This window comes from Varroa destructor, unplaced genomic scaffold, assembly GCF_002443255.2.
Source record: "Varroa destructor unplaced genomic scaffold, Vdes_3.0 BEIS01000005.1, whole genome shotgun sequence".
Classification (NCBI taxonomy): Eukaryota; Metazoa; Arthropoda; class Arachnida; order Mesostigmata; family Varroidae; genus Varroa; species Varroa destructor.
The window spans coordinates 31578958-31592811 of NW_019211458.1; the positions used below are offsets into that span (position 1 = coordinate 31578958).

Consider the following 13854-nt stretch of genomic DNA (forward strand, 5'->3'; position numbering starts at 1 on the left):
AGCCAGTTCTGCTATTTTCACACTGTGTTAATAGTGGTAGCTTCAGCTAAAGTACATGTAAGGTTTTCGAAATTGGCTTGTTTGTAGAAAATTAGGACAGTGGTACCATATCTCAGCTGGCAAGAGTGAAATCTATAATTCATGCATGCTGAAGGAATCTTTTCACATTATGGATGTCTGATTTGAGATTAGGTAAGTCACTTAAATTTTGAAGGGAATTTAAATAACTGAAAAATAATAGATAAAAACTAACACACTCTAAAAGTAATAAGATAGAGAACTCCGAGATGTAGTTGGGTTGTAAGAACGTAAGTATCTGAACTAGTCTTGTGAATTTTGGCCCCTTCCTCAAGCTATACATCTAGAAACGGACGAATTATGCTTGGTTTTTACTTATTTTTTCCCCATTTGACCACATTGTGTTAGATTGTTCGGTAATATCTCTGTAACGTAATAAGTGCTTAAGCCTAAACTACATTGAAAATAATTTGAATTCACTCAAGCCATTGCGGCCTAATATACTTGATTTGGATATTATCTCAGTTCATCTTTTGGATGGCATAACTATAACTTAAGTATAACAGAGAGTTGCTCTATCTTCGAGGCTGAATGTTCTCCTAGTTCAAGTCAGGTTGAATGGACGAACTAACTTCACAGTTCAATCATAAAGGTACACTCTTAGCAAGCGTGATAATAAAAATTGCTCGCAGAGTTTTTCGTCATTTTCACCTTTCGTTAAAATAACCGATTAGTCTAAATTTCCAGAATAAAGGTATTCATTTTTTGCCCATACGGTTTAGGTAGATTCCGATTTCGACAAGAATTCAGGAAGATATGCAAGACTACGGCTTAACACCCGTTCTTCGGAGGAAAAACTTCTAGACGCCGTCTAACCGGGCCCCATCCAATTTTGCTTACTGCTTTGCTTTTGCTAGCGGACATCGTTGCTGTTGCTGCTGCTGCTGCTGCTATTTCAGTATTACTTGGGCTCATTCCATTGCAAGTTCATGGTTCTCGTTCATAGTAGCTGGTTCGTTCAATTTTCCGAGTGTGCATTTTCCTGTGAATTATATAAGAATATATCGCGGCACAACTTAGAGACGATGCAAAATCATTTGACTAAAAATAGCTCGACTTCCAGCCAATAATTTCAGCGGACTGTTGAGAGAAATACTGGATGATTGCGTTTTGATTGGAAGCCAGAGGCACGGCATGTTGCTAAAGTCCAGCCCCCAAATATCAAATCCTATTGATACGTGCGACACCGTAACTGGAGCATCCATAAGCCCCGAACGTGCTTTTACCCCTTGTTCTGTTGGGGGGTTTAACATAGCGAGAGGAATATTGAGAAGCAGGGGGCACAGGCATTCAGCGTTTTATAGTCCTGTCCAGCAAGTGACGCGGATGAGCCTGGTTTATGCTGTGCGACCTGTGACCTGTATGATTATGTTATCGTTAGAAACGGATGGTCGAGGGGTAACTGTTACACATATATGCAACATTCAATATGTGTTAACTGAAGGTTCTGACAAGGCTTAGCAAAGGGCTGTAGGAGGGACACTGAAGTAAAAACCATAGAGGCGTATGTAGCCGTAGAATATAGAGTAAAATAAAGCCATAGCGTTTGATCAATGTGTACTTGTATAGTTTTGGAGAAAGCAGCTAGCAGAGCTCAGGCGTCGCAGTTCAGCCTTTTCTGTAGACACAAGGAACTTAACACTATCAACTAGCTGGACACGGTCAGCCCAAATGAACCGCCAACAGACTGTTGCTCTCTTCCTTGAACATTATCTCGATACAAGGGCGATGAGACGGACGACGAGCTTTCTTTCTGTTGTCCCCCGTCCTTCGCTTCTAACAGCACCATTTTATGCGGTGACCTCTGACGTCCCTTTAGACGTCCTGTTGTTCGGACGTATTTTTATATACCACATACGTTTTTTTTTTGGATTCTCCGCCAGCTTTTATAACATTGAGTTCATGTCATGCACCATACTATTCTTCGGTGGCCTACGGGCAAGGCATCCTCGGATTTCCTGCCTTAGCTCATCCCAAAGCCCTTATCCTAATCTGTTCTTCCTTCCGTCATTCTTTTGGATCTGTTCTGCCCCCCAGTATTGCGTCGGCGTAGCCTTAGGCCACTGAGTTAGGCTGCGTAAATCCGCCTTGCTGTTGTCGAGACAGCCGCAGGCTGGAGGCGGCGAGGAACAAGACGAACTACCAGTAATGGGTTTACCTTCCCCGTCTAAGTCCGATATATTATCCCGCTTTGCTGGACGACGCCGACAACAGCGAGGACAATGACTTTTCGTTGAGGGATTTCTGCGCAGAAGTCCGGGAACAATCGGGAGAGGAACACAAAGTTCAACCCGAGGTTTGAAAGGAACGATAGAAGACGCTTGGAGCTGCAAGTTCTGTCAGAAGGTTGCTGGAAAGGTTCAACATGCCTGCTAGCTAAAACTAAGAGGTTCCTCTGGCGTCGGCCTGATTGCCGGCCTAGCAGCGCAGCCATATTCAGCTCTGTAAGGGGGCACAAGAGAACGGAAAGCAGAAAGGTTAAAGAATTTACTGGGTGGTTCTCTCTGATAGACACGACGGGCCAGCCATCGTTGTCATCTTCGTCATCCTCGTCGCCGTAATTCTCGGTAACGGCGTTGCGCTTGGGGTATTACGAGTTTGTCCCTTGACGTTGAATCGGTGAATGGGTTACCGCCTTCGTAAATGGGCTGTTTGAAACGGTTGGTTTTGTAGCTTTTTGTACGAAGAGGCGGCAAAATTCTCTTGAGATAAAAGAACAATAATTGTTGGAAGTTTTCATTAAACAAATCCGTTCTTTATCGCAATAGTTTGCGTATCTCCTACTAATTCAATTGATGCAAAACGAAGCACCTCCAACTGTCGAACGATTTTTTCAGTATCTATAGGCTCTTGTTTTCTACCGTATGATTTCGGCAAGCATTATTTAGCATCAAATATGTAATTCTTTAAAATTTATTTTTAATTTATGTAAACATTTTATTTTTATCGATCAAATTAATTCGGTAAAATCATGTCCGACGAATTATTCTATGCAGATACCGTTCGACTTGATAGTTCTTTCGATAATTGGTGATCAAAACCGCACGCTCTTTTTCAGGAATTACCCGTGCCTACCGGCAATTTAACTTTTAATTATGCCGTCAACAGGAAGATGTAGGGGATTAAGTTTTAGGCTACTACATGTTCTTGATTCAAAACATGTCTCACATTAACAGAAAACTAGTCTTCAACTCTATCGTACATAGCAAATCGTACTTATGGATCAAATTGTTTTTTGCGTTCTTGAGACAGGTATATCGACATGACGTCTTCCGTAAGGCACAGCGCTTGCATAATGAACATTGTTAAGAACATTTGGTCTAGCCGCAATTAGAACGCCTTCGATCGTTTGACGCATCTCCAAACCGCTTCGGCATCAACCTCGGATATTTTCTCGTTGGACAACAACCAGAGATGATCGGCTACGTTGTATGGTAATCAACTCGATAGAGGATGCTAGCGCACAAGTATACGCAGTTAAGTAACCATCGAGAATCTCATGGAAGAGCTCTCAAAATATGTGTGTGCTCGATGCCTTCTTACGTTATTTCAATACTGACGCAATACAAACTGGAATCAACGGAGATGTATGTTTGTTGAGCTGGGCTTTCGAATCCATTCAATTCTAACTCTTTCGTGGATTTTCGGGTGTGTATAGGAACCTTTCTTGAATTTTGAAGTCCTACAGTGAGTGCCAACTCTACAAAGCCGATTAGGCGTAATCAAAAAAGTTTGTAATCTTAGATATTATGTTGGCGCTAGCATCCTTAACCATAAGTGTTGTCCGGTTGTATTTAGAACATGAGTTCAATGATTTATGCATGGAAATGCTAGCATCCTATTGCTTGTGACCAGGCGGTTAATTCCCACCGGATAATGCGAAGCGTTGTGGGGTGCGACAATTCCTCCTGGTAGCAATGTGAGTCACCTGCGATAAGGAAGGTTTGGAGAGTTGACGGCTGATAGATAGTAAGTTTACGTATCATTATATGCAAATTAAGTGCTTGATCATAGTCTACAAACCTCAAAAGCTTTATGTGTGTTTCTATAGTTGGCGTTCAGGGTGATCATACACAGTGAAGACCCCCATGTATCTGAAGAGTAAAACAAGCCTTAGGAATACAATTTAGAATATTGCCAGAGGAGTGCATAAACAGGCTCAAGGCCGTTATTGCCGGTAAACGATCCATTCAAAGAAACGGCTCGGGGACTTCGTATGCTAAAGGAAAAATACGATACTAGTAGGTCCGTTTGCTTAGCTCGTCGGCCCTTCAGCAGGAAGTCATTAACTATGCCAATAACTGAAAGAAACCCTTGAGAAGAGATCTGGTTCAGTTTTCGACTGGCCCTTGTAAAGCTTTTCCAGAGAATCTGTATTGACTTCGCGAGTTGATGTACAATCCCGCTTCGCGGGGAATGTGCTATCACATTTGAGATTCTGGAAATGTTTCATGAAGGCATCATTTGTGTGATGATAGTGAACAATAGAATAACTAAAACATATATCTGGCTTCATTGTAATTTAGGCTGAACATTTCTTGGGTAGACTAAGGCGCAGTTTTATGCAGATGGATTACTCCAGATGGATTACCAGATGGAGACAGGAAATCACATTTCCTGTCTTAGTAAATTCTTAGATTACGTGCCGAACATGTAAAAGTTTTCGAGCATCCTTAAAATACCTGTATCCTAGGTAGATCTTTATGTATTCTAAATCCGTTCATTAGTACGTGCATATTGATACAAGTAAAGTCACGCGGATAGTTCAGGTAATATAGAATATACATTACAAACGCTTCAGCCTGCAATATAGAAAATATGTGGCTGTATGCCTAGTAACTCAATATGCGACTTAAATTTAAAAGATGCTATTTTTAAAGCATAGATATAACAAATTGAGCGTGATTCGGATTGGTTAGAATTGCATCCAATACCTTCCTTCAACTTCAGTAATAGTGGTCTAAAGGAAGTGTAAGGTTTGACGATTTCTTCAGGGTTACACACGAACTGAGATAACTTTAAAAATTATATTACTGTTCCGTCCAATACAACCCGCATTGCCACGTCGTATCCTTAAAGGGATGTTGTATAAGAGTAAACCAGCTTTGAACATGGTAGGAAAAGAAATAGTTAAGCTCCTTCGAAGTAGCGACCCAGAATATTGCCAATGTTTTTTACTAGCATCAATTCACATTAGTCCGAGAAATAAGCAGTCAACAAACAAGGTACTTACGTGATCATTTGTTTGTCATGTCATACTCTATGAAAGAAATGACCATTTCGAAATATATTTCGATTTCCGTTGCATAAAAAAGCTTGTTATTTTTGTCAGAACCATCGTCACTTTGGGAAGCTGCCCAGTTCCTGTCATTGAAACCTACCGTGATCCCTAAGTGTTACCTCCGAGTGTGCAGTTTCAATGTACTGAAGGTACCATTCATGTCTCTGCCTGCATCTACGTGGTCAATTGTCCCATTCGTTTGCACCGGTTCTTTCGATTTCCATTTTTTTTCTTTCTGTCGATTTACATTTTGGTACCACAAACCATGTTAAATAAACGAGGGACAGTGGTTTCTAGAATTGTTTGTCAGCTTTCTGTTAGTGCCGTCCTCGATTACATGTTTTCATTAAGCTGCACAAATCCTTAAAGGTGAAGGTCTCAAAGGTTTATTTATGTTAGTTTTGAAGCTTTGTATTTGGGAAGGATTGAATACATCCCAAGGTCGTGAGGAACTTAATAATCTAACTGGTTGGGAAGTAGCTTGCTCGTTTTCGAATTGGCGACTTCAGCTCAGTCCTCTGACAATGAGGATACTGAAATTCGCACTGAATCCACACATGAGCCTTCATCAGGTTGCGGAAAAAATAGCAAGATCCAAGTCGAAGATTCAACGATATCTAAGATAGGGTAAACCTACAAAGAACGATTACGTTGATATTGACCAGTTTATTGCAAATAAAAATATTAACTTCTTAGAAAATATAATTGGATAGCTGCCTCAAATACGAACGAGAGGCATCAATAGCAACAACCAGTATCTCACTGATTTTTTTAGGGAAAAATTGCTTTTTTTTTTCAAAATAAGAGAGCTCTGATGCGATTGTGAAATAATAAAATATTATCCAAATAAACACTGTTAGTTTAGTACTATCTGATTAACAGTGTTTCGCTTTTTTCCTGCTGGTACCCTACCAGATAGGCTGTATTCCAGAATGTCGTTATAAAAGTAAGAATTTTTCGATTTCTCTTTTCTATTTTCTTTCTTTTTCCCATCTGCGTTTTCTACTGCTGTCTCCGTTTATCCTCCAGATAACGCTTCTATCTCATGCCCCCCCCCCCCCCCCCCCTGGTACCCAATACCCCTTCGTTCATGTATCTTAACGAAAATTCGTAGCAGCAGTCGCAGAAACTAAGCGGTAGCACAGAAACCAAGGATGTGGATATTTGTTCCCGGCGCTCATCTTGAGTTGCACATAAATTAACGGGGCACTATTCACACCGCTTATCGTTCTCGTAAAAATTCCGTGTGTGAATTAAATCAAATTAGCGCTTTAGTGTAACTGGCTGTGCCTTCTACACGAGAGTTGACTTTAGCCAGATCTGTTCCTCGTAGAAAAATCCTATCGGCGCCATACAGTGGCCAGATGGGGCCCTAGGGAGTGTGCAATAGTTTTTGACATTTTTGTTGCTTCAGTCTGACACGTTCGGGTCCGCTGTTCTTTTTCCTGTTGGAAAAGCTGTTTTTGTGCCGGCCGACGGAATGATTTTGGTGTTAACGCCGTTGTCACTCTGACTAACGCCAGTGGCCGCTGCTTAATACATACGTTAGGTTATAACTATGCGACTGGCGAAACGGAACGGTGTTATGCCCAAGGTGGGCATGCAATTAGAGGAAATGCGCATGCGTGATCGGGACGGTGGAGGACTAATTTCCTGCAGCTGATGGTGTATCCACTGATAGTGCGACTGGACGTCCATTCGGGAGTGAGTGCCACAGGCGTTAAGCACTGAACCCTGAGCTTCTGGATTGGTTTGGTTATACTGTCTACGTACTGCGTCGGTTTATTGATTCTCCTCATTGGGGTGCAGAAGGCTACACTAGAGAAAAAAACCAAGCAGTTCACTAGCCAAATTGAAGCGACGAAACGGTGGTAGTCAGCTGTAGCTAAAAATAAGAGAGCTAAGCTCTTCCCGTACAACTGTTCAAGTAATCGCCGACTAAGATAGCTAGTCGCAATACGGCAACGCCTGTCTATTTATGGGTGGAGGGCGTAGCGATGTTGGTGCTTGTTCGAGAGAAAAATTGCGGTCACAATCGGCGCCTCGAAAAACGGATAGGATTTGGGAACTCAAACAAAACGGCGTTTATATCGCATACGTATTTCTAGAAAATGATCTCGCAGAATTTTGTTGTGCAGTTCGGAACACTAGCTAGATGAAGAGTTATTGAGATATGGACTGATAGGAACCTATAATACGAATGTTTATCAAGCTCTTGGTACAATTTGTGTTAGTAAGGCCTTTATTTTCTGTAGCCTACATCTTTTGTGATCTCATCTCATGTACGCATATGTACGCCCGATTACTTTTGCCCCGTAAAGACGTTTACATTCGGTCCCCGTTCATGTGTATGTGGCCTGCGGACTGGAAAAGGGTAGCGATAAGGATCCAACGGTGGAATGACCAGTGGTCGTAACAGTAGGGTTATCTGCTAGTTGTCGCTAGCCAGTTCCTCAACGCATGTAGAAGGAAAGGCAAACGATATATCAGGACAGAGTAAAGAAAACTAGCGCACCGGAATTCGCCCATCTACCTAAATGCTGCGTACACTCTCCATGGATCGCAATCAATTACAAAGGCCATTGTTTTTCTCCTGTCTGCACCAATATTCTTGCCTTTTCTTTGCAGATCTCCAATCGAAAGACGCTTATACAATGGACGCCGTCGAAAATGTAAAAGATGTTGTTTCGAAGCCCACGACAGCAGGGTCTGTCTCAGATGAGATCTTACGTGACAGATTAAAGGTATTCATTTACTTGTTTTCAATACTCCTTTCCTCATTTCTGCTATCACTACTGCTGTTACTGCTGAGCGCGTTAAGCTGCCTTGAGGGTAGAGTTACTGCTATGTGAATTGCCATCTCCTGATTTCCTCTGATCTTCCTCTGATTTAGCAACATCTGCATCGGTAATTTCCAATCTTGTACACCGTTACGTCGTTACTTATTAGGGTACCTGGTCTGGATGGCTGATGCACGTTTTTCCGGGTGCGTTGCCATATTAATCATAACTCAGAAGCATATTGCTGCCTTAATTCGAATCCCAACGTTATCAAAAATGATAACCAGCTACTAATACTCAGGAAAATGGAATCAAGGAAAGATGAAGAACTAAAGAAGATTAGGTGTGATTGTTCAGGTTAATAGCTGCTTGTAAGGTTGTCATGTCGGTCCATAGATCAGTTGGAGAAAGCCAAGCTAAGTCCAGCAGGATCCATTTCGGTTAAATCATAACGAGGGCAGGTCCTTCATACTGTGTCTGAAACTAGGTGAGTCCAAGAGCTTGTTCATATGGGATGAATAATTACGAGATAACATGGGGCGCTAAACGCTTAAAAAAAAAAGATAAAAAATGGTTCTGCTTGTCCTTATGGGACCTAGCGACCGCCAGAATGAAGAGAACGAGGCTGAGGCCTAGCCAGTTTCACGCGTCAGGACCTTCTAAAAATGGAAAATAAAGGAACAATGCCAGTTTTGCCCAATGACGAGCAGACACGTAGCAGTGCGCTTGCCGGATTATAGATTCACCTTTTATCGAAATCATGCGCCTTAGGCGGGCTAGTTAAGATTGCTCGTCACACGTATGCATGCAGATCTATTGTCGATTAAGGAAGCGATCCTTTGTCAAATATGGCTTGTATGAACGTGTGTTTTTTTAACTGAACGTATTTGTGCATGAAACTTTTCATTTGTGGCTTCTGTATTGATGGTAAACGTGGTCCATATGTTGAGCACAATATGAATTTGGAAACGGACTCTAAAACGATACGTGGAAGTGCATGAAAAATCCAGCGACGTAAATGGTGTGACTCACAATCTTTGTGTTGAAACCATCCGTGGTCGACTCTTTGCGATTATCACTGCAAAATTCACAATACAGCACAGCCTCTTTACGGCGTTTATTTTTTGCCAACAAGTACTTCTTTAACTTGTTTCTGTTGTAGTCCTTCGTCGACTGGGGGCAATTGTTAGACATTACTGTTGGTTAAACAGAGGTTCAGAAGAAAAGAAATTATTATCGGCACTACCAAGAAACGGAGGCTTTATTTCCACTGCGGGCTGTCGCCACTAGGCACAGTAGGCAGATGTTCAGTATTTTTCCTAACCGTCAATACGATAGTCCTTTTATACGTGAATGAGAAAAAGCCCCGTTAACGTGCAATAGACACTGTATTGTATCGGTGGGCTGACCCCACATTTGTAACGACCTCTACCCATCGTTGGGTCAAAACAAATGTAACTAGGACGCGTAAATTTGCGTTTCTCCGAAACCGCAATTGGTCAATATAACTTTACCCCTTTTTTTTTTTAATCGAAGCTCTCTTTAAGCAGCACTCATGTTCTTCTTACACTAATAAAGATACAAACTCCATTATGGTATGTGAAGGACAAACTAGAAACGATTGAATGCTCGCATATGACTTGGTATGTTTACATTTATCCTAGAAATGAATACTTCCTCGAGTTGCGATGTTTATTGATAAGAATAATGAAGAGGTTCTTACTAGCCAATTTCATGGGACGAATCCGAATTTCGTTCCAGAAAACATAGGCATTATCTAGCATTTTTTAGCTGATTCCCCCCACATTGTCAACTTCACCTTTCGTACGTTTACAGTCAGCATAGATGCGACCGACTTGACTACAGTTACTGAGAAGTTAAGGATTTCTATTTTCCGTCAGAGAAAGGAGCGAATAGAGTTATTTGTTAACGAAAGAGACGGTCGATAAACAAGCTAACGACACTTTACGACAGAACGAGCTAATCGATTTTTTAACACAAACACTTTGATACTCACAGTACTGCCAGCCATAGGGAAAGATAATTAGGACATGCGGGTACCTTGTACTAAATGGACTTGCTGAATTTGGAATCATGAAAAGCTTGCACACTAAACTTGAATATACATTCGGGGTGCCAAGTTGTTTTACAAATAGAGGGAAGGATTACTAGTTTAGAGGTATGCTATCTGAGTTCTATGAATTCTCAGTAGTTCCGTGATTCTGTAAGAAAAGCCACTGGTCGCTGACGCATATCATAAATGTATCAAATGATTTTGAGCTACCCCTTTGCGGGCGGGTATTAAGCGTAGTTAGCTGAAATTCGGCAGCTGACTGGCCTGATTAGCGGTCGATGGTTATGTTTATTCATTCAGGTGATAAGCCTGACTGGTGTTAAAATAGTAGATCAGGTAATCTGGCAAATGCTGCTCATTGACGTAATGAAACGATGCTCAAGAAAAAATCACGCCATCCAAAAAAGGCGAGGAAACAGAAAAGGCATAATTTATTCAAGCATAATCAGTTCATCTGACCCTTTAATTCGTCACGATGATTTTCTATACGCAACTGGAAAACTGGAAGGTTAGGCAACCTTCTTCTAGAAACTAACAGCTGTGATTTTGTGAGGCTGTATTTCATGGCAACTTCGTGGGTGGGTGGGTCGCTTTTAGGCGTAAGCAGCCCCTCGCTCTGGGGTTGGTTATTTTATCAGCAAAAGCTCATTCGAGGCAGGTCTTACAATCCAACAACTCGATATAATACACTAGCTAACGCAGCATAGACTTGTGATAGTGTATATTTTTCAGGGTGTAGTTAATTCGACGTCGATTGAACCAGAAAAACGTGGCTAGAATATGAAAATGCCGCGGGACGTTTCAGGCAGACCGGCCTACGCGAAAATTTATAGCGTAGCATGCCGAAAGTTGATCCAACTGTGAACGTGCTATTAGTGGATCAAGTGTCCATCGTACAAAGACATTGTTATCAATGGAACAACTGCGTCTCGGATCAGAGAAAACTATTTCTTGAACGGCACCTAAAATACACAAACAGGTTTGAGAGAAAAATGTTTAGATCTATGAAGCTACGCCCGAATGAAGTCGAATTGCATTTATAGGACCGTTGGAGTTACCGTGTGGTGTGGCGTTTCTTACGGCATCTCTTCTTGATAATACAATAAATGGTACCTGTTGAAGTTACCATAAAAATCTATTTCACTACGCATTGTTGATGAAAATGGCGAATATTGTTCCTCACAGGAGGAATCATATGCGCAGTGTCATCGCGATATAACAGTGCAAAGTCCTCCAAATAAACGGGCTATACGAAAAGTTCTCATGGAACACCTCGCCTGCTGTTCAGGTTCAAGGCTAACCGAGGGAGAAATCGTGCCGAAATACCCAATGGGACGTTTATTAACAGGCCGTCACTAGCGGTGCACAGGCTAAAGTTCGTATCTGCGATAGAAAAATAAATATACATTTTATTTCGATTCTTTTGCACGTTAAATATGAATTATATGCAAATTGCGCTTCTCTTTATATACGTATTAGAGCCAGCACCCGAAAAGTCCTTCAACTACTGTGTGCTTATAGCGCACACTATCGCGTTTCAGCTCGCTTTATTGAAAGAACTAACGGTGCAATACGCTACCCCATTTATTGTCTTCTTGAAAACATAAAACCAATTGAAATCACGCAGACTTTACCATGGAGATTATGGGCGATAAAGTTATCGATCGACTCTGTCTTCGATCGAAGTCTTAATGGCGGCGACGGCGACGGCGACGGCGACGAGTAACCGCTGCTGCCGATTATCATTGAATATCTACATATGAGATACTTGCAGATATTTTCGGTGCATTGACCGTTTAAGTCTCGGGCAATATCTCGTAATACCAAGTGGCGCTAGAATTAATCACAAGCATGACTGAGACCCGAACTATAACGTTACAATGTGCGTATTTTTCGCCCCGCCAAGTAGCTTTAGATAACCTAATAAATTCAAATACTTTCACGGTAAAACCAGAATTCCCCAAGGACAACATACATTTTACTTGGTTGTATTTATAAAAATTCTAAGTTCTACAGTAGCTAGAACTAAAAATCACTTCATATCCATGAAATTACACGGGCTCAGCTCATCATTAGGGATCATTCGTTGAACCGTTAGCGGATTTTGTGTATAAGTAAAGGGATTTCCTCAGAAATAAGCGAGTCGAAGAGCAACTCCTTTCGCGGAGAGCTGACGTCGACCTGTTGTTGGCCACGTCAGCCCACCTACGCACAACCGATTTGGTCCTATTTGGAAAGCAACGACTATAAAAGCGACTAACCTGCAAAGACTCGTTTTTTGTCAACCCTGTTCTTCGATGGCTCACGGTTCTACAAGATCATTTGCCTAATTTATGTGTGGATTGGGGGGGGGGGGGGCAGAGGAAGAAGTCTGTCTAGTCCCTGCGAAGGGTCAGCACCGAATGAAGAAACATTGCAATAATTCTGAGTTCTTGATTATATTAGTTTGCTTCTGTGACAAATGCGGCGGCTTTTCTTCAGCGAGCAATTTGTCCCGTTCGTGTCTTCTGTCTTGCCGGTTCCACGGACGAACGACATGCACAGTACCGAACTCTTCATGGGCCAGCAGCGCCATGCAGGACAGAAATAGGCCAGTAAATGATACAACGACCGTGTCGAATATCTTATTTAGATAAAAACGTTCATTATAGGCCATAAAGAACGCTGCTGATGCTCACTTGAACGAATAGTATTCGAAGTAACATATCATTGTAACGATGTATACTGAAGTGTAATAGTTATGATATTAAAAGTAATGGCGTCCTTTATTTATCGTCGTGCATGCAACAGCAACAAACTCCAGGCAACAAATTTTAGTATATAGCTCTTAAAGATTATACATACTACGGCGTGCATAAATCCAAATAGTTAGGTCAGCTGACATCCAAAGGACGCGCAGTGACATAATTGTAGCTCAATGTTCAGCACACAAACAGAATCCAGGCTTTTACTATTTAACAAAAAAAAAAAAAATACAAATATACTCAACATTTTTACTGCCTTGAAACAACACAAAATTAGCACAAATAATAAATAATTCGGTGTGTCTTTGGCGGTGGAAATGATGTCCAAAGGCGAGAGCACTTAGCTGTTAAAATAGGCAGAAATGTACAAGGTTGAAAACGCTGAGCCTATCATTAATTGTGTTCCGTTGTAATTATCATATTCTATCGATTTTTCCCCGACACCGAACCTCATAGATGAAACGGACTGAATGCACTAGTCCCACATACGGGACAACAAATTGATGATGGGGCTTCGCGTGCTGTTTACCCCTCTCACTAGACTACTCCGGTACGTGCGTCTTGTAGCGCCATAAGATCACGAAAAGTGGCTAGATAACATGAACAACGATCAATACCTGTTACACCTGAAAACATGGAAGTCCAAAATAGATTGTGGTAGCTAATTGTTTAAAGCTAAAAATACTTTTAGAATTTACGTTCTCTCTATACAACACTGGAAAAACGAAGGTCGCACATGCATGGCCTCGTCAAAGGCTCTTACGTTTCAAATATGCGTCAGCGTGGGTGACTGAAAAAGAGCTTTCCTTCTGTAGGTGTTGACATGTTTTTATGGCAGTAACAAGGCTGTTGCCAAATATATTGTTATTATTACATATATTGCTAGTGTTTTGTTGG

At 41.5% G+C, this 13854-nt stretch overlaps 1 protein-coding gene across 2 annotated transcripts in view; it reads left to right on the forward strand.

The window, feature by feature from the left end:
* The window catches only part of rau (RA domain-containing protein rau), a 278997-nt gene that overhangs the window by 37822 nt on the left and 227321 nt on the right, over positions 1–13854 (forward strand). The window contains exon 2 of one of the 2 annotated variants that reach the window (XM_086989742.1): positions 3331–3512. The exons of the other annotated variant lie outside the window; for it this stretch is intronic. Within the exon in view, the coding sequence (XP_086845868.1) occupies positions 3510–3512 (3 nt within the window). The 5' untranslated portion in view covers positions 3331–3509. The remainder of the gene's footprint in view (positions 1–3330; positions 3513–13854) is intronic. 2 annotated transcript variants of the gene reach the window in all.